Here is a 21,927-nt window from a genome sequence, read left to right as displayed (position 1 = left end):
TCAGTTCTTTGAGAAAAGTGTGCACTTCTCCCGGTGTGTTGAAGAGATGGCTTCGGCCTTTGTATACTTTCATCCGCGCAGGGTGGATGAGGTAGCCGGTGATGTTCTTCTCCTTCAGTGCTTTGGCGGCAGGTCTGAACTGCTTGCGGCGTCTGGCGAGGTCCGTGCTCATATCCGGGAAAAGGCTAACCCTCTTCCCATCGATGGCGATGTCCCCTTTGGCTCTTGCGAGTTGCAGTATCTTCTCTCTGTCTTGGAAACGGAGGAACCTGATCAGGACGGCTCGTGGGGGCTCATGGGGGCCCTGTCCGGGGGTGTCCTCGGATGGGGCCACAGTGTCTCCTGACCCCTCCTGTCTCAGCCTCCAGTATTTATGCTGCAGTAGTTTGTGTCGGGGGGCTCGGGTCAGTTTGTTATATCTGGAGTACTTCTCCTGTCCTATTCAATGTCCTGTGTGAATCTAAGTGTGCGTTCTCTAATTCTCTCCTTCTTTCTTTCTCTCTCTCGGAGGACCTGAGCCCTAGGACCATGCCCCAGGACTACCTGACATGATGACTCCTTGCTGTCCCCAGTCCACCTGGCCATGCTGCTGCTCCAGTTTCAACTGTTCTGCCTTACTATTATTCGACCATGCTGGTCATTTATGAACATTTCAACATCTTGGCCATGTTCTGTTATAATCTCCACCCGGCACAGCCAGAAGAGGACTGGCCACCCCACATATGCTCTCTCTAATTATCTCTTTCTTTCTCTCTCTCGGAGGACCTGAGCCCTAGGACCGTGCCCCAGGACGACCTGACATGATGACTCCTTGCTGTCCCCAGTCCACCTGACTGTGCTGCTGCTCCAGTTTCAACTGTTCTGCCTTATTATTATTCGACCATGCTGGTCATTTATGAACATTTGAACATCTTGGCCATGTTCTGTTATAATCTCCACCCGGCACAGCCAGAAGAGGACTGGCCACCCCACATAGCCTGGTTCCTGTCTAGGTTTCTTCCTAGGTTTTGGCCTTTCTAGGGAGTTTTTCCTAGCCACCGTGCTTCTACACCTCCATTGCTTGCTGTTTGGGGTTTTAGGCTGGGTTTCTGTACAGCACTTTAAGATATCAGCTGATGTACGAAGGGCTATATAAATCAATTTGATTTGATTTTGATCTGGCCGGGGTTTCGGCGCTGATGTTCTGTGGGCACGTTTAATTTCCAGCTGCTTGGTGAAGTTGGTTATGCCTAGGACCTCCAGGATCCATTGAGTGAAGAAACAGACCGGGACACGGCCCTCGCTGTCCTCTTTCAATCCCACCACACGGATATTAATTACTACGTCTACTCTGGTTCTCCATCTGATTTACTTTGTTTTTGAGGTAGGCATTGTCCTTTTGCAGTTGTGTCAAGACCTGGTCATGTCTAGCGATGGTATCTTCAACTGTGCTAATGCGCAGCTCTGCCTCAGTCGTTCTCAAAAGGAGATCATTCATGGAAGATTTCAGGTCTTCAATGGAAGAATGGAGTTCAGCCGATTTCTTATCGATTTTCAGAGAAAGACCTCTGTTACCATCCTGAATTTCCCAGAGGAGAGTAGCCAGCAAGAGGCTGCTGAGAGCAACAGTCTGGAACTGTCGTCTGAGTTATGAGGGCTAATGCTAATCTTGCTAGCTGTAGTGTTATCGTTATCTTGGGAATCAACAACGTTTTGGTCGTCCTTCTTGCCTCTCGGTCGGAGGTCCATGGCTCTTTGTGAAGGTAAGTACTTGACAATTTATCAGCCGATGTTAGAATATTGTTTCAACGTTGTTATTTAGGTAAAAATAGAATAACTTTGAAGAGCTCGGTTTGTCAATGTCTGCTCAGCTCCGCGGCATCACGTGTCTCCGTCCATGTGGGTGAAAACTGGATTTCAAAGAGCTGATTGACTCTCTGCTAGACAATAACAAAAGACCCATCATATCTGGCCCTGCGCCCTCTCTGAATCGTGGCACTGAGTGTAACTGTAAGGAGTGCATACTGGTGGCAGAGAAGTCAGGCGCAGAAGAGGAAAGACTGTGTTACAACGGCGCAGTTTAATAATATAAAATCACTGTGAACAAAAACAATAGATACAATGGGACAAAACCCCTTCGCACACCAGCAATAATGTGCACATACACTTACAATAAACATTTCCGGACAAGGACATGGAGGGTTAAATACACAAACATGTAATTATGGAATTGGAACCAGGTGTGTGGGAAGACAAGACAAAACAAATGGAAAATGAAAGGTGGATCGACGATGGCTAGATGGCCGGTGACGCCGACCGACGCCCAAACAAGAAGAGGTACAGACTTCAGCGGAAGTCGTGACAGTAACATGAACATTTAGCAGGATTTGTTCTCTTTACAACTGGCTATGTGATTATTGCAGCTCAATGGGTGTAACTTTTGTTGACAATTTCAATACCTTTTCGAAACAAAACACGGTAACATCTCTAGCTTAAATAACAAGGTTAATGAAATGAATAACTTTTTAGTAACAGATGACGTTCATATTCTGACTCTCTGAAACTCATTTAGACAATACCTTTGATGATACAGTGGTAGCAATACAATGTTATAACATTTACAGAAAATACAGAAATGCCAGTGGTGGAGGTGTTGCTGTTTATATTCAGAACCACATTCCTGTAATGATTAGAGAGGATATCATGTTAAATACTGTTGAAGTAATATGTCTACAGGTTAATCTGCCTCACCTAAAGCCCATTCTTATGGGAAGCTGCTATAGACCACCAAGTGCTAACAGTCAGTTTCTGGAAAACATGTGTGAAATGCTTGATAATGTATGTGATATTAACAGAGAGGTATATTTTCTGGGTGATTTAAATATTGACTGGCTATTAATAAGCTGTCCACTCAAGAAAAAGCTTCAAACTGTAACCAGTGCCTGCAACCTGGTTCAGGTTATCAGTCAAACTACCAGGGTAGTTACAAACAGCACAGGAATGAAATCATCAACATGTATTGATCACATCTTTACTCATGCTGCAGAAATGTGCTTGAAAGTAGTATCAAGATCCATCGGATGTAGTGATCACAATATAGTAGCCATATCTAGGAAAACCAAAGTTTCAAAGGTTGGGCCTAATATAGTGTATAAGAGGTCATACAATAAGTTTTGTAGTGATTCATATGTTGTTGATGTGAAGAATATTTGCAGGTCTGTGATGTGTAATGAGGAGCAAACAGACGCTGCACTTGACTCATTTCTGAAATTGCTTATCCCAGTTATTAATAAGCACGCACCCATTAAGAAAACAACTGTAAAAACTATTAAATCCCAGTGGATTGATGAAGAATTGAAAAAATGATATGGTTGAGAGGGATGAGGCAAAAGCAATGGCAAATAAGTCTGGCTGCACAACCGATTGGCAAAAGTACTGCAAATTGAGAAATCACGTGACTAAAATTAATAAAAAGAAGAATTAAATACACTATTAAACAAAGATAAATTACATAAAGAATAATAGTAAAAAGCTATGGATCACCTTCAATGAAATGTTGGGAAAAAAGGCAAACTCAGCTCCATCATTCATTGAATCAGGTGGCTCATTCACTACAAAACCGACTGATATTGTCAACTACTTTAATAATGTTTTAATTGGCATGATTAGCAAGTTTAGGCATGAGATGCCAGCAACAAATGCTGACACTAAACATCGAAGTATATCTGACCAAATTATGAATGACAGATAGCAGGTAGCTTAGTGGTTAGAGTGTTGGGCCAATAACTGAAGGTTGCTGGATCGAATCCCTGAGCTGACAAGGTAAAAATCTGTTGTTCTACACATGTGCCGAAAACGTGGATGTTGATTATGGCAGCCCCCCGCACCTCTCTGATTCAGAGGGGTTGGGTTAAATGCTGAAGACCCATTTCAGTTGTACAACTGACTAGGTCTCCACCCTTTTCTCATATTAGATCATTTATGCTGCAACATACAATACATTTTTGGACTCACCTTGTTGTACTGTGCTCACCTGAACAGGAAGGTGGCGCCTTGGTCCTTAGTGGGGAAATGTTGTCATCAAAGTCTGGCATTCTCTGGATTTAGGGTGCTTTCAAGACAACCGGGGACTCGGGGGAATAAAAGGTTGAATCATGTTGACGTCAGTGATCTTCAGGGTGTAGCTCTAGAAAGAGGCCCGAGTTCCACATTTACAATTCCTAGTTGGATGAAAGTTCAAAACGTATTTTCCCAGTTGTAGCTCGTTTTTCCTGGAATTTAGAATGTTCGTAAGCACTCATAGGATTGATAAATCACACTTGTTCTATGCTTTCCTGAGGTCCCAGTTGTCTTGAACTGAACTAAAGTCCGATTTTGCAGTTCCGAGTTAACAGTTGTTTTGAGCGCAGCACAAAACATGCTTCATTGACAGCATGGCCAATTTTGAATGTTTATAATTTTAAACTAGGATAAGAGACCCTAATCTTAGACTTGGGACCACACAGCCACTCCACTGAATAGCAGGCTAATGATTGCTTTGCAATACTTGCAGTTAGCCACACTGATTCCTTCCAAACCACTCATTGTTGAATTTGCGACTTCCAACTTGTGTAATGTTTATGTCCAATGGCCGATGAGCACCGATACGTTTTATCTATAATTGTGACAAGGATTAAAAAGGATTTGCCAGTAGATTGTCAACTTGATTCATGAGGATGACTGCTAGCTAAGATTTTGAATGTATGATGTCGACATGATCATTCCGATCAAAGCTACTGTAGATATAATGTGATTTGACGTAATTTTATTTGTAGCACCTCTATTTCAGTCTTTTGGTTGTACTCAATCTCTGACACTAGCATCTCTATTTCAATCTCGGAAAATGTTTATTTTTCAACTTTTTGGGGGGTTGCACCGTTGTAGGGTATTTCATGATACGGCGTTGTATGTTCTCCACAGGTTTAAAGAGATGATTTTGATCATATATGGTGTTATGATCATTTAGAGAAGGATTAGACCAAGGTGCAGCGTGGTAGGCGAACATCTTACTTCATTTCAAATGAACACCGAAAAACAACAGAATACAAAACTAACATAAAGTTCTGCAGGCTACACAGCACCTATACAAAATCAAGATCCCACAAACTAAGGTGGAAAACAGGCTGCCTAAGTATGATCCCCAATCAGAGACAACGATAGACAGCTGCCTCTGATTGGGAACCATACCCAGCCAACAAAGTAATAGAAAAACTAGAATTCCCACCCAAATCACACCCCGACCTAACCAAATAGAGAAATGAAAAGTCTCTCTAAGGTCAGGGTGTGACATGTGGTTAATTACAGACATTTCAAATACAAATAGCCAAGGTTGTGCATGAGCACTGAGGCTGAGAACAATTGGGATTTATCAACAATGATCTCCTATCGCTGTACGTATGATAAATCACACTTTTTCTATGCTTACGGACATTCTAAATTCCATTGGTCAGTAGTATTTTCGAATAGTTTCTACACAATATTGATAAATGAATCCCCAGGCTTTTTCTTAAGTGGATCTAACAAGCAGAACAATTACCATGACAGTGTCCAACTCAGCAAAGAGAACAAAAGTTGAGCTGGCAGGATGAACACAGTAGTGTTGGAAACAGCTCGGGCAAGGTGGTCATTTATTTTATTCATGACAATCCACAAGATATATACACATTTCAAGTTTTTTTCTCTTTTTCCAGAGGTAGTAGCTACCTTTCATGACAGAAAGAAAGCAACCCTGGTCATGTGATGACTCCTGGACCTTTTCCATCATAGTCTCTCAGGGTATCCCCCCACAGCCTTCTCTCTCTCTCTCTCTCTCTCTGCCATGTCCCCCTGCCATGTCTCACTGCTTGAGTGAGCCAGTGAAGTGAGAGTGTCAGTTGTCAGCGAGTGTGGAGCTCTGAGCCAGTCAGCTAGCTCTGAGCCTGTCACGACTTCCTCCGATGTCGGTCCCTCTCCTTGTTCGGGCGACGTTCGGCGGTCGACGTCACCAGTCTTCTAGCCATCGCCGATCCACTTTTCATTTTGCATTTGTTTTGTCTATCCTTCCCACACACCAGGTTTCAAATCCATCATTTACATGTTGTGTATTTAACCCTCTGTTCCCCCCATGTCATTGTCTGGTATTATTAACGTGCTTGTGCACATTATGTCAGGTGTACGTCGGGTTATGTACCCATTTATTGATTGTTCTGTTTTCCGGTGAGTTTTTATTATTAAACTGAAAATACATTTTTTGCTCTCCTGCGTCTGACACAACTGCTGTCAGTACGCACCCCTTACAGAATACCGGACCCAACTTATGGAGTCAGCAGGAGCAGGTACCCCGGGTATAGAGGTGGAGGAGTGCGTCCAGGAGCACGCAACAATGCTCCACCATCTTGGCACCGCCAAGGACCGCGTTGTCCAGACAATGGACCGTTGGGAGAGACAGGGAGTTCTCCCAGCGCCTCCATCAGCACAGCTCGGGTCTCCACTACGCGCCCCTCCTTCTCCTGGTCCCAGTGGGATTTGTCTCTCCCTTCTCCAGGAATATGATGGGACGGCTGCGACCTACCAGGGGTTCCTCTTGCAGCTGGACTTGTACCTGGCAACCGTCCACCCGGCTCCTTCGGGCCGTGAGAGGGTGTCCGCCCTCGTCTCGTGCCTCACTGGGAAAGCCCTGGAGTGGGCCAACGCCATGTGGAGAGAGGGAGATGGGGCGTTGGACCAGTTTGAGGAGTTCACCCACCGCTTCCAGGCAGTCTTCAACCACCCACCCGAGGGTAGAACGGCGGGTGAACGCCTATTCCATCTGAGGCAGGGGACGAGGAGCGCCCAGGAGTTCACCCTGGAGTTTCGGACACTGGCTGCCGGCGCGGGATGGAACGACAGGGACCTGATCGACCATTATCGCTGCAGTCTGCGCAAGGACGTCCGACAGGAGTTGGCCTGCAGAGACACCACCCTCCCGTTCAACCAGCTAGTGGACCTGTCGATCCGGCTGGATAACCTGCTGGCTGCCCGCGGACATTCAGATCGGGGTCTGTTGGTTCCACCCCCCCCCCGCACCCTCTGAGCTCTGAGCCAGTCAGCCAACTTCGAGCCAGTCAGCCAGCTCTGAGTCCTGCCCTGCTGCCCTGAGACCATGTCAGTGGAGGAGGTGACAGCTCAGGCTTCTCCCTACCCAAGCAAAACCCTCACATCCCGACGGAGTCCCACAGCTCTCTTTCCTCTCTCTGTCTCTATGAGTCAGCCAGTATATGAAAGGGCTCCATCTGAATGTCTCTATAACGATAAATCTCTGTATAATCTAGAATCAAAGCAATTGTGGGGTTGAAAGGGGGATGAGTATTTGAACTAAGCTCTGAGTGATTTCAGGGAGCTGAATGATGTCTTCATTATCTCAGCATATCTTCATCAAAATAAATGTGACACAATCAGATTCGTTATAGTTTCTTGATCCAGAGCCTCAAATCCATTATGTCACAGTAGAAATAGAAATTAGCCTGCATTACCAGTGTCCATACTAATAACTTCATTAATGCTGGATCAACAACATGGACACATCTATCAGACTAAGCCAGCTCCACTAAAAGCAGCATTCATCTCCCCCACTAATGAGAGGTACATGTAATAGCAATTTATAGCAATGTCATTTAATCTCATTGCAACTAATGTGTTTACCAGCAAAAAATGTAAAGCTAAGTAACAAGGCACCATAAAACAAATTGCATCTCTGGCCCACATGCCAGAGTTTACAAATGATAGTCATCAAGCAACAACAAAAACATTATTTGCAACGCATCCATCCCTTTTACATTTGAGATTATCCTAAACAAAACATTACACTAAGAGTGCAGACCAGGCAGGCAGTGATGAAACAGAGTCTGAGAAGGAGAAGAGTCTAAATGGCAAAATTAGAGCATGGACTGAGGCTGCATTTTTCAAGCATCCAATCACTCAGCTCCATCCAAGTGACTGCTCTATGGTCAAGTGAGTGTGGAAAGCTGACTTTAAAGTTCAGTTCCCCATTCGCCCTTGGCACCAATAAACAGACATATCACTCTTGGCTCATTGTATGATAAAAGGCCAACTCAAGCGGGACTGTTTCAGTCCATCCCTGCAGGTAACTAGAGGGCAAAAACTCTCCCTCCCTTTCATTCCTGGCGTGTGAATGTACTCTGACTGAATGCAAACAAAGCAAGTGGAAAGGGCAGAGAGAAATAGCCGATGGATGCTGAGGAGGGTGGGGTGGGGGGCTAAAAACAAACATAATAAAAACATATCCTGTAACTCCGAACTGCCACGATATGTCAACTCCTGACATTTCATATAGTAAAGGAGGTCAATGTTGAACTGAGTCAGGCCTGGATTCATTCATTACTAATATGCATTGCTTCATTCAGTTTAGCCCCTGGGGATAAGCTGATTTGTATGTCCGGACCAGATGACAAACACATTATCTTGGACATTACTGCACGGCAAACTGATGAATATATCTGTCACGGGCAGGCAATCCGTGTACAGACTAGAGTCAGATGCATTGTACTCTATTTGCTTATAGACGGTAATATAAAGCCAAGGAACGCTTGCTATAAGCCTTTGTGTCTTATATCCGTGTTATATATGCAGCCTGCATGCAAGGATGGTAACCTGTAGTGTATAGAAGGTGTTAATCCAGACCCAGGGTGAGGTATAGTCGACTTTACAGAGGCCTCCTAACATTAATCCTCTTTATCCCCTGGGCCCAGTTTTTCTAAATGTATCTATCTGAATTTCACCCATCGGAAAGGATTGAATGCATAGAAATAGAATGAATCATTGGATCGAATGGGGACTCCCATTCTATTTGTTCTATTTCTATGCATTTAATCCTATTCGATAGGCGAAATCCAGTTAGATAACTTTAGAAAAACCGGGAACAGATCTCTGCCTCTTGATTTAATTAGAACCCTTAGAGTTCTGGAGAGTTCATTCCAGCCTGGGGTACATCAGGAGCTATGCTAATTCTCTGTCCCTGCGACAGTTATAGGGTTTTCTCATCTGCATCAAGGGCAAAGCAGAGGCATCCTTTAACATCTGATATTGATTAGGTTTTATATGACTGCATACCTCTGTCAAGGCTGTGGTCGGTGCCAGGCACCGTCAGCTGTAATTACAGTACTTGTAGTTTGCAGGGTGTTGGGCACATTAATATAATAATAATAATAATAATATATGCCATTAAGCAGACGCTTTTATCCAAAGCGACGTACAGTCATGTGTGCATACATTCTACGTATGGGTGGTCCCGGGGATCGAAGCCACTACCCTGGCGTTACAAGCGCCATGCTCTACCAACTGAGCTACAGAAGGACCACATTGACACAAGGCACTCTGGGTAATAAATTAGTTTTTTTGTCGATATGAGCAGAATGACTGTACAGTGTGAAATGTAAGTGTAAATACGAGGGCTTCTCCAAAGGCTCAAGATAGCATGAAGGTCATACAGCACGAAGCTCATATACCCATGGGAGAGGTGTGTGGGAGTTTGCACTGCAGTGACGATCTGTGATGGATGAGATGTTTTACAGTAATACTTCACCTGCTGTTCTATACAGAGACCCTTTCCATGTGTCTGTTTCTAATTAGGAAAAGTAATCAGTGTGTTCATTCAGACCCAACCACACAGGGATGAACTAGTTCCATCTAGCAGGGGAGACAGGGAGCAATGGCCAGAGCTGCAGTGTGAGGCTCTATCTGATCAGTACTATAACTATCCATTTCTAATTGCGCTAAGACCTGTTCCTTCTCCAGCCACTATATTCTCCATCAACAGTAAAACCAAGCCTATTGATTAGCACCAAGCCCACTGTAGAATTCAGTTAAACAATCATCTGGTGTGTGTGTGTGTGTGTGTGTGTGTGTGTGTGTGTGTGTGTGTGTGTGTGTGTGTGTGTGTGTGTGTGTGTGTGTGTGTGTGTGTGTGTGTGTGTGTGTGTGTGTGTGTGTGTGTGTGTGTGTGTGTGTGTAAACAAGGTAAACAAGCGACGCCAGCAGAAAGTCTTCCCTCTCCTATGTCCTAACCATTCTCATTAACAGGTCAGTCAGGCTGTGTTTACACAGGCAGCCCAATTCTGATATGTTTCCCACTAATTGTTTTTTTTGACCAATCACATGTAATCTTTCCACGTCAGATCTTTTTCAGAGCTGTTCTGATTGGCCAATAGACCAATTAGTGAGAAAAAATATCAGAATTGGCCTGAACCTAGCCTAATAGACTAGCACTACAAACTGACAATGTAGCATCCACAGCTGCACCCCTTCCACTCCGTTTGTAATTTCAGGCTAGCGCTGATCTCATTGATCCATCGATGTCATAACACCGATGCAGCTGTTGGAGTCTCATATTTCAAATGCAAGCCACACATATTCCCTTGCCATAGGAAGCTTCCAATCTACAGCAAAAAAAGACCAGAAGCCAATCTCTATTTTCACCGATATTTCACAGACATTAATAATAGGTGTCTGTAAAACCAGGGGCACCTATCTAGAATCACAGTATTTAAACAAATTAATGACAATGTTCCATGATGGAGCCTAATTGATATCACAATGAATGTGATGACAGAAAGTAAATATACTTATTTTTTAAATATTTTATATGATTCTTACAAATAATGTAAATATTATCGAATGTAATAGAATGAAGGATTACGCTGTATTAGGCAGACAATGTGGAAAACGTGCACAGTGCACATCGAACCCCCAGTGAGCTGTGAGGAGTATCCTTGAAGAGCATGCGCACTGTATCCCTGTCTCTGTCCGGTTAAACAGTTGGGTCTGTGCGCGAATAGAGACAAACGTGATGCTGCTCTGCTGCGTGTGTGACCGAGGCGACATAGCGAGGATTAACATATTGGGATTCATGTTTTTATAATGACTTCGCGTTAGAAGGCATTACATGTGAAAATAAAAAGAATGAGATGAGGCCGACGAAGAGACATAAACATCGCCACATACAATGATGAGCGCCAGTTCGACTCAGAAACACTGAAGGACTGAACACTCGGATGCCGTTTATGAAGGATGTGCAGAATTTGTTTAACATATGTAGCTTTTATTAATGATTCGTTTTTCGTTCGTTTGTTTTAGCCTAGCCTACTAACGAGATACTGGCGTTATGGTAAGACCTACAGTATGTTTGTCATTGTGGAGCTGTATTGATTTAGGAATTATATGTTGATGTTTTAACATAAGTCATTTGTGCATGGTCTAACCCGTGAACTTTTTAGACTACTGAACGGCAATTGAAAACATAGCCCCAAATGTGACTTTGGTGATTTAAAAGGGTTGTTGTAGGTTATTGTAAATTGATGTGATGTATAAATAATGCATCGAGGCCATGCGAAAATCTACATGATGCAAACAAGTGGAATTATTGATAGTAGATTGTTTTTGATCAGTTGAAATTTAACCTATGATTTTTTGGAAAATCTTTCCTCATATAAAGGGTCCCACTTTCCCCCAACTTATAATGGCATTTAGAAAGGGCTCTACCGCAGAGTCTCAATTCAAAACCAATTTAAATATGATACAACATCGAAGTGTGAGTCCTTATTGGTGCTAGGTTAATGCCCAATACACAGCAGATCATTACATAGCCCTCAGTGGAGAATGTCTCCCTCTGTTTTCTTTCCACAAACACCAAGAGAAAGACCCCCCCGCGCACGCACACACACACACACACACACACACACACACACACACACACACACACACACACACACACACACACACACACACACACACACACACACACACACACACACACACACACACACACACACACACACACACACACACACACACACACACACCACCCCTCTCCATCCAATCTAGTATTGAATGGGGTATTCAGTGGGCTGTTTGTGTGAGCTGATTTGTGTTCCAGGGTGGATCACAAGCTACAGCCTCCTGGGCATTTGAGTTCAGCAGCTGGGGCCATGGTAGGAAAAGGGGAATGGTGGAAGGTTGCAAGGGAGAATGGTTGGAGACTAGTTGTCAGGGTTGGGAAAATGGAGGCGGAAATGAATGTGTCAGAGGATCAGGTATTATGCCAACATGCCACCAGTCACATGTGGAGTAGACAGAAGACAAACATGTCCTCCTCAAAGCCATAACTGGCTATATAAAGGATGAAGGAAAAAACAACAACTTTGTGCTATGTTGGATCATAGATTTACAAAAATATTAATCTTCAATACAAATTCAATAGAAGACCCAGTAGGGGATTCATACCATTTCCAACATCAGCTATAGACAGATGAAGCAAAATATTACAACAGAACATTCTGTAACTGCAGTTAAAGCTTTCTGCTAAACACACTTGCAGGTATAAACATGTGTTCTTCAATAAATACACTACAAGTATCGTTGCAGCAGATCTTGGTGCAGATACTCATTCTTTACACATGGATCCATTTGATTTCAGTAGTCAATAAAAAAGTGTTCAGGATGTGGCATTTGCAATCATTTTTGCAGCCATTTATTGAGTGTTTTTTAGTGACTGTGGCCTGTTTATGGCTTGGCCCATCATTCTGCAGATGGAAATGAAAAACAAAGTGTAAATAACCCAATATGTTCCATTTACTAACAAAATATTAATGCAGCACTACATATATATCCCTTGCTGGCTGGCTCTTAAAGGATTGGTAAGTGCCGGCCGTGGACCACTCTCAGGAGTGGCTGAGTGTATTCCACACAGGTCACGAATGCAGAGGCTGTCCTTGGTTTAGCATAGTCTTGGCTCATACCCTAAAATCTGGGTCAGAATTTACAGAAATATATACATACAAATAACTTATTCTCTTGGACTGATGCTTCTGTCTTATAAAAACAAATACATTTATATAAATTTGGTCACAAAAATAAAATAATTTGCAGAAATGCCACAGTAAGGTTTATTTATTGGAAAAAACAAAATTCAAACTGGCAAAATGTACAAGATTGTCTAAGATGTGAAAGTAGGCTAAAGCATATGAAAGGGCGCTTACTCTGGAGCTTAACTATGTTTATGATCATCACCTCGTCTGTACTGCACCTGAAGACAGTCCGTGGGTTCCAGGAAGTATGGAGCAACATGAAAAGAAAAACAAAGAAGAGCAACTAAAGAAGCGCCTCAGTGCTTGCCTGGGGCAAGGCAGTTCCTCTGAGGCGAGGCAGTTCCTCTGAGGCAAAACAAATAAAATGTGTAAGAGGGAGCTCTGTCTGGCATATCAGGATATGAATTTGGATGAAAATTTGAGAGATTTGTCCGACCCTGCAAGAGATTTATCTTGTCCTGAAACTTATTAAGAGATTTGGCTGGTTTTTGGAAGGATAAATGTATCTGTCTGTAAAGGCTCTCTTAGTCACGACAGTGCTTTATTGCCAGCCTTCCTATACTTCTTGAATCTGGTTTTAAAGTTTATTCTCCTTTTCAAAGTAGCCTATTTTGAATGTGATTAATGCCTCAAATTGTAAAGTCCTGGTTAAAATGTGCTTTGTTTGAGAAATAATCTACATTCATTAGTGAAAGGTTTAGCTTTAAACTGCAGGGTTCCTATGTTTTATTAATTTTCAAGAAAGAAGATGCAACCCACAACTCAGTGGAAAACTGGCATTACCTCTATAATGAAACACAAGGTTTAAAAGTCTTGTATGGCCCAGTTGAGATTGACGATTGCAATCTGGTTCCTGCAAATACAAGTATGTTATTGCTGAAAGGGAGGGGGTTGAAAAGCTGACTGAGCTAAATGTGTTTACCTCACACTGTTGGTTCATGTCAGAAAGTAATGGATTAGATGATGACACAGAGAATCTCGCATTGTGGGGGAAATAAGTCATTCTTGTAAAAAAAACACAGAATGTCATCACTGGGTAACGCTACTAAAACTATTATTTTTGTGAAGGAAAACTTGCATCTGCTAGTTACTCTATAAACTCATGAAAATAATGTTTCTCTAAGCTTATTTCCATTCCACTCTGGTCTCCCTTGGTGTTGGCGAGAAAGAAAGCCACCACATGTCAAGCCTTTGTTTTGGACTGGGCCGTATTCCAAAGCTGAGTCTGAGATGAAGGTGAGAGGTTACGCGGACAAGAGAAGGATCTAGTTTTGAGACCATTCAGGCAATTGGTTTTGTGTCATGCATGTCAACTACGTATTGTAAACAAGTAGACATGGAACTTATAGTTTGCCAACTTGTAGAGGAGGAATTGGTGACTTACTTAGGCTCACCTCCTCTCCTTTATAATAGAGACATATACAACCATAACCACTCTGCCTCAGTAACACAATATTTCTCCTGTGTCTCCTATCTGTAGTTTCATCTTTGAGGATAAGAAGAGAAAGCTGAACCTTGACCTCATTCAGACTGCCTTCCATTGGCTCTGGAGAAGGTGGGCTGAATCATCCTGATTCAAGAGGCTGTGTCTTCGCATTACAGTCAAGATACGTACAGCAACAAGCTATGGAGCGGAACCTCTTGCTTGAGTGGATCATGGTCGAGGTACATCTAAGGTCATTTAACGACTAGGCTCCACCAACTCCTGATTCCTATTCCTCTCGTGGTGAGAAGTATTGTAGTCTACAATAATCGTATTGCTGAGATGACTAGACAAGAGAGTATGTTACTGAGATAGAATGCTTTACACCAGAGCTCTGTATATGTTTGAAGCCAGCGGCAGGCTGAGATAAAGAGGGGATCGATGGCCAAGCCCCTCTACAGACTGCAGCATTTCCTCCGGAGGACCCAGCTGTTCCTGCTCTTTCTGGGTGTGGCCTACATCATGGCAGGGAGCGTCCTGCTGCTCCAACGGGCCAACCTGGTGGTGTCCCAGCGAGGGGCCACCAGCCCGCCACTGTCCTCCCTGCCCTCCTTACCCTCACCACCCTGGGCCCTGGGGATGCCACCCGTGAGGCTAGGAGGCTCCGGGGGCAGGAGCTCACAGATCATGTCCAGGGGACAGGGGTACCAGCCTGGGAGCCCGTTGGATGACAGGACTGGAACACGCTGGCTCATGTCGAGGAATCTGGAGATCCGACACCTGCGGCGGCGCTGGTTCCACAGCCTGATGACGGAGAAGGATGTGTCACAGGTGGAGAGGAGCACCCCCAGGAGGAATGTGCCTCAAAAAGGTACCTACCTATCCCAGAAATGAGGAAAATTATTCTCTGCCATTGAGAATGGAGATTCTGAAGGGCTATTGTATTCTATAAATTAGCTGTCTCAAGTTTTGGAGACACTACCTGAAAAAGTGGTTGACAAAATGAAGTAACACAATGACGAATTACTTAACCTGTAACTAATGATTTGCTATTTTATGTATGTGTGTTTGTTTGCTCTCATGGCAAGGTTCTTACATGGGCTGCTTCCTGGACAATTCCAAGGAGCGGGCTTTGAGAGGATCTGTATCCACTGATTTCCGCAAAATGACCAGCACCATGTGCCAGGATACCTGCTCAGCGAGGTATTTGTCTCTCCATCCTGCCTCAACACACTATTATCAGATCTTTCATAACACAGGAAGTATTTCACATCTCAGGAGGAGCATATCATCAACATTATTGTAACGCTTGTCGTCTGGGGAAGGAGAGGAGGACCAAGGTGCAGCGTGGTAAGTGTTCATATTATTTAATGAAATATGCAACACTAGACAAAACGACAAACACAACAAACAAACAGTCCTGAAAGGTGAAACAAAAACACTAAACAGGAAACAACCACCCACAAAACACAATGGAAAACAGGCTACCTAAATATGGTTCTCAATCAGGGACAACGATTGACAGCTGCCTCTGATTGAGAACCATACCAGGCCAAACACAGAAATAGAAAATCATAGACAAACTAACATAGACAACCCACCCAACTGACGCCCTGACCATACTAAAACAAAATACAAAACAAAGGAACTAAGGTCAGAAGGTGACAATTATATAACCCCCATTCCCCTCCTATAATCCCTGCAGATTAAACTGCACAGAATCGGTGTATCTGGAATGCACCCACAGGTAGGCAGACCATACAATTAGCATAGCATAGGCATCAGTGGCGTGCCGTGGGCCTGGGGGCTGGGCCTTCAGTGAGGTCCTACACAGTCCCACCCGAATTAATCCACCTCTTATTACCATCATTATGATGCCATGGCTCTAGACACAATACATTTAGACAAAAACGCAGTATAAAACCAGGCGTTGCGTCACCTTGAAATTGACATTTTTATTCATAGAATAGCAGGGGAAGAGTACAATACCTTTTCATTGTGCAGCTCCCGTTGCCCTGCGCGCTTGTTCGTTGAACTGTAGATCCACTCGGGTGTCCCCAAAAGTTTTCAAAAGCACCATTGCTTGTAAGTGCCCAGCCGTGTCTCATTGCTGCCTTGGTTAGACAACTCAAACTTGCAAAGCCAGTGTGGCTCCAAACACCAAATCTATCACTTGCAAATAATAGGCATTCCCAGCAGTACAGATTGCAGTGCTTCTCGGAGCCTGTGAGCCATTGTAAAGTCTATCTGTAGTTTTAGTTCCACCAATAAGTAATGTTCTATCGACATGGAGGCTAATGCTGAAAGCCGAGTCTGTCCAGTAGAATTTCTGGAATACGTTTTGATTCGCTTTAAGGCCGAGAATGACCGCTCGACAGAAGCCGTGGACACAGGGATAGTCACTGTCACACATGCCAATGTGTAAAGTTGCCCCATGTCCTCATTCAATTTTTCTGCTTAAGGAAATCAAGGAGATCAGAGGGACTTTTCCCTTCAAAATCAGTCATAGCATACATTACAGTCAGTTCTGTTTTGTTTTTAGCTTGGATAGGTCGAACAGTGTTCCGTGTCTCTCTGTTAAGCTGGAGAAGGCTGTTTGCTGGATTTTTTTCCGGTAGGTCTGAAAGTGCTGGGGGTCCAGGAGGGAGAGAAACATACATTTTTCGTAGTCTTGAAACTTGTGTCGTATCTGGCAAATAATGTTGTCCAGAATATTGCTGTGGAGTTGTTGGTAGTATGTGTGAGGGTCTCCTTGTGCTGGGTCTCCTTGTGCTGGCCCTCTGCGTGCGCTGGGTGAACTTGAGATGCGCCCTGTGTCATCGTAGATTTGACTGAACCTGCGCCTCTCTCGCTCAATTGTAATAATAGGCATTCCCAGCAGTACAGTTTGCAGTGCTTCTCGGAGCCTGTGAGCCATTGATAGCGCTCGTAGTTGGAACTTTGGAAGTGGCGAACGAACCCCTTTCCCGCCTGTGACAGGCTTTGTAGCGTCGGCGTCGGGCGACCTCTCCTGACAATGTCTAACTTTTCTTGAAAAGTTTGTCTTGAGAATGGCGTTATAATTATATCCTCGACCAAATCGATATCTTCTCCTTCCGCCATTGTGGGTTAAAAAAACAGCTTAGTAGTACGCAAATTAATTTGTTTATCAAATTCAGTTTCCTAGTTCTGAGGTTTGCATAGACCTGCCCATATAGGACCTGCCTCTCGATATTGGTAATCCAATCAAAAGACGTGCACGCACTACGCCTGCTAGCTGGCTCCTGTGTAACACTGGAACCAGCCAGCAGGCGTACAATAGCCATCTCTAAAGCTGATTGGTTGACACTAAATTTTCATCTCCATTCACTTTAAACTACAAGCGGCGGCACTGTTGATTCTGAAGGCCTGAGGGCAGATTTTAGACCCCTGGCAACACATGATGGCTGAATATGATTGGATAAAAGATCTAAAATAAAGACCAGCCCTACAAATCTCAACCTGGGGCTGGAAGCAGTGCAACCAAGAGGAAAGCTATGAAATGAAGAGTATAACTCTTACTCTGGGGAATAATTTAATACGTATTTGTGGGAATTTAAAAAAAAACATTTTTTTATATTCTGATGATGTTTAGGCCAGCAGAGAAGGTCTTGCTGGCCCTGACGGCCTACCACTGATAGGCATAGACTCACCTGAGGAGTTCCACAATACTTGACTTGTATTAACTAGTAATGGAAGAGAGTTTGGGGGAAGAGAGTAAGCACAGACCTACAGTTGCAGGAGCAGAGCACTAGCTGGTTTGTCCCAGGCTGAGAAATTGAAGCCTCCGAATTAAGGATGTGTGAGCAGAGGAGCAGTGAGGAGTGTTGTAGTCTCTGGTCTCCCAGGGAAGATGTTGAAGGAGTTGAGGAGGGGGGGTTGGAGAGATGGAGAGATCTACTGTGAGGGACTAGGGAGCGGCAGGCAGGCAGACTGCTTCAGTCTCTGTCAGTATTAATTGTGTAGCAGAGCAAAGGGAGGGAGACATTCAGTGCTCCCCTAATTAACCCCTAGGGTTGAGGAGCGTGCTGCATTTGCATTGCTGTTGAATTCATTATTAACATACTGTATGTTCTCGTGATACACGTATGGTTCAGCATAGTTATAGACAAAGATTACTCTTGAAAAAATAAGAATTTTTAGGAAGTCAATATATGAAATACGTTTATTTTTTACAAAGAACCAGATTGTTTAGTGATTACAGATGTGTTGTGAATACTTTGTGAGTTGATGCAAACTTTTACCAGAGTTTTATATCTATCTGAATGTCATTTATTACAGTGGCTACCAGTTTGCTGGTCTGGAGTATGGGTCGGAGTGTTACTGTGGCAACCACATCACCAGCCTGCGTGTGAGAGACGAGGAGTGTAACTTGGACTGTAAAGGGGAGAAAGGCTCCCCCTGTGGAGGTGTTGGGCGCCTGTCAGTGTTCACGGTGGAGGATGTGCTTCCAGGCCAGAGGAGATGTGAGTATCAGGGACCTGGTCCAATCTGAGAGCTGGGGAACAGCAGGAGATTGAGTCAAGCTGATAAAGCATCGCATTCATTGTCAGGAGAACACACATCTGTTACACACCTACACAGACACGTCTAGGGCCCTGCTTACAGGGAATGTTCAGGTATGTTATAGGTCTGTATTGAAGCCATATGGTTAAGACTTGCAGCTGTGCAAACTACCTCTTCTGTGTTTGCAGACAGGAACGTGCGTTACCGCGGCTGCTTCAGGGAGCCTGAGAACAGCTCCTCTACATCTCTGGTCCATGTGCTCCAGCCCAACCTCACCTCCCAGTCCTGCATAGAGGCCTGCATGAACAAGGTTGGACCCCTAGGGTGCCGTTGTCAGGACGTTACAGTATAACAATGCTTATAAATCAATTGTTTCAGCATTTATGACGTGCTTATGAAGACTTTTTGAATGTCTTATAAACCCATTATACGTTTTAGTTTGTTTGAAGTGTGACCACATTTGCCTGGCCTTAGGAGTTTCCTCTGGCTATGCTGAGGAGTTCGGACTGTTTCTGTGGTTACGCTACTCCTGACTTCACTCTCCATGAGCCGGCTGAGGAGGAGCACTGTTCACAGAGCAACACCACTGAAGCTTCCTTACCATCAACCCTCCAGCACTTCTACCAGGTCTATCAGACACCTGTCCAAGGTAACACGGTCAAACAACCAAAAAAGCATTCTTCCTTCAAATCCAATACAGCCAACCTTGTGAAATAATTTTAAGCACCAATCCGGTATGACGCCAAACTCCACTTTGCACCACGCAATTCCACTCAAGATGTTAAAATTGTGTTTCTGCAATTCAGTACGTTTCTGAGCAGACTATGTACAATTTCCATCCTGATTTAAAATGTTAAATTCCTTCTTTCTCCCAGACTCCAGATGCACAGAGAGGAAGTTCCTACCGGAGAAGTCCAGTTCATTGGTAGCGCTCTCCAGCTTCCCAGGAGCAGGCAACACCTGGGTCAGACACCTCATAGAGTTGGCCACAGGGTACTACACAGGCAGCTACTACTTTGATGGAACCCTTTACAACAGAGGTCAGCTCATATACTGTACAGCCACTTCTGTCCTTGGCCTGTTGTGCAGATCCAGCTATTTGCCTCAGTCCATAATAAATTCAAGATTTTAAAAAATGAATTAATCATCCATATCCCTCTGTCTGGCTTGGCCTATACGGCCAATGACGAAAACAAAATACTTCCCATATGGTTTGTGCATCTGTGTCTTGGTGTTGTGTAGGCTTCAAAGGCGAGAAGGATTACTGGAAGAGTGGTCGGACCATCTGTGTGAAAACACATGAGAGTGGGAAGAGAGAGATAGAGATGTACGACTCTGTCATCCTGCTGATCAGGAGCCCGTACCGTTCCCTCATGGCTGAGTTCAACAGGAAGTGTGCAGGACATCTGGGATACGCCTCTGATCATCACTGGAAGACCAAAGGTACAGAGCCAGCCTGGAATCTGGGTTTGATTGTGGCATGTATTATTAGTCATGTACAGTATAGTACACCAGCCAAAGTAGGAGATCTCCTAGGACCGTTTTTTTTTATTGCAGGAGGGAGGGTCTGTGTGTCTGTCTGCATTGTGTGAGTTGACATTGTTCTTTCTGAAAAGTACTGCACAATAATATGCTCCCCCCTTGTAGAGTGGCCTGAGTTTGTAGGCAGCTACGCCTCCTGGTGGGCGTCGCACGTACTGGACTGGCTGCGGTTCGGCCGGCGAGTCCTAGTGGTCCACTTTGAGGAACTCCAGACAGCGTTGGTGCCCCAGCTACGATCCATCACCTCCTTCCTCAACACCACAGTGACAGAGGACAAACTGCTGTGTGCCGAGAGCAACCAGGATGGACACTTCAAACGTTCCGGGGTCCGGCAGCCCACCTTCGACCCGTTCACACCCGACATGAGAGGACTGATAGATGGACTGATCCATGCGGTGGACCAGGCTCTCCGGGACAGCAACCACACAGGCCTTCCACTGGAGTACCTGCCCAGATGATGGACAGCTAAACTCTGATAACCCTGATCTCCACCTCGTCCACTACCCTGTCCCTCCTCGGTTTACACTGCCTTTTAGCTGTGGTGGCACGGATGGATGGGTACCCCCTATCCAACCCAAGAGAAAGTGTTTCATTTCAGGAGCGTGCCATGCAAAGGAAACATAGTCATATACACAGAGGCTATTCTCACAGAACACTTTCTATGTTTTAGAAGCACTGGTTTATCAAAGAACTGTCTTTCTGTTTTAGAATTGTTAGGCTTTTTGGGACATTGCCTCATTGGGGGTGAACTTATAAGTGTACCAAACAATGGAAACGGTTTCCTCTGTTTTAAATCAACTCTAAATAAATCGAACATCCTATAAGAACTATAGGCTACATCCTGTGGTTCAACCCACTTTTGAATTTGATTATTGTGATTAAAATATACAAACTATATATTGGATTACAACATAATAAAGTGACATTTAAATGATTTAATGCAAGCAACGTCTTCAGAAAGGGATACTGTTGTAATATGAGTTAACATTGGAGTGTTTATAAGGTGGTGTTGATACATGAGCATAATTAGCTCTGGATAAGAGCGTCTGCTAAATGACTTAAATGTAAATGTAAAATTAGACCATCAAGTAACCAAATTAGACAAAATATACCACTATTTAAAAACTATCTTGAGGGATCAACTACACTACAGCCAAGGGAAGTGGGAAAATGATGTCAGGTTGTATTTTGAGGGCTACATCCCCAGAGAGAAGAAGAGGGAGAGGGAGAGGGAGAGTGAGCAGGCCCATGACAGAATGATCTGTCCCAGCTCAAGAGAGCAGCCCTGGACAAGACCAGACATACAGTCCCAGCCTGCAGGTTTAGCTCAGGGAAGAGGGGCAAGTCTCTAGTCCTGTATACTAATCTGTACTGAGCTGATAAGCGCAGCAGCACTGGTTGTGTGGGCGATGCACTATGTACCAGAGTGTCTGGATTTACAATTGTGTAATATGGTACTCTCTCTCTCTGTATCTTTCTCTCTCTCTGTATCTTTCTCTCTCTCTCTCTTTCTCTCTCTCTATCTGTATCTTTCTCTCTCTCTCTCTCTCTCTCTCTCTCTCTCTCTCTCTCTCTCTCTCT

General features: G+C 44.1%; 1 protein-coding gene across 4 annotated transcripts; it reads left to right on the top strand.

The window, feature by feature from the left end:
- Positions 1-10,826: 10,826 nt before the first annotated feature.
- Positions 10,827-21,280, top strand: LOC123992614 (WSC domain-containing protein 1-like). 4 transcript variants are annotated; one of them, XM_046293898.1, is made up of 11 exons: positions 10,827-11,158; positions 14,027-14,093; positions 14,338-14,583; positions 14,691-15,151; positions 15,369-15,483; positions 18,580-18,764; positions 18,993-19,114; positions 19,279-19,453; positions 19,680-19,844; positions 20,047-20,247; positions 20,452-21,280. In XM_046293898.1, exons 4-11 carry the CDS (start codon positions 14,722-14,724, stop codon positions 20,802-20,804), a joined length of 1,746 nt encoding a protein of 581 aa, XP_046149854.1. In that variant the 5' UTR covers positions 10,827-11,158; positions 14,027-14,093; positions 14,338-14,583; positions 14,691-14,721; the 3' UTR covers positions 20,805-21,280. The 4 variants fall into 4 exon arrangements, with proteins under 4 accessions (XP_046149854.1, XP_046149853.1, XP_046149852.1 ...); XM_046293897.1 differs by having other exon boundaries at positions 13,982-14,093; XM_046293896.1 differs by lacking the exon at positions 14,027-14,093.
- The last annotated feature ends 647 nt before the right edge of the window (positions 21,281-21,927 follow it).

Source organism: Oncorhynchus gorbuscha, linkage group LG13 (genome assembly GCF_021184085.1).
Source record: "Oncorhynchus gorbuscha isolate QuinsamMale2020 ecotype Even-year linkage group LG13, OgorEven_v1.0, whole genome shotgun sequence".
Lineage (NCBI taxonomy): Eukaryota > Metazoa > Chordata > Actinopteri > Salmoniformes > Salmonidae > Oncorhynchus > Oncorhynchus gorbuscha.
The sequence above is the reverse complement of the archived record's forward strand: the minus strand, read 5'-3'. Positions and strand labels throughout refer to the sequence as shown.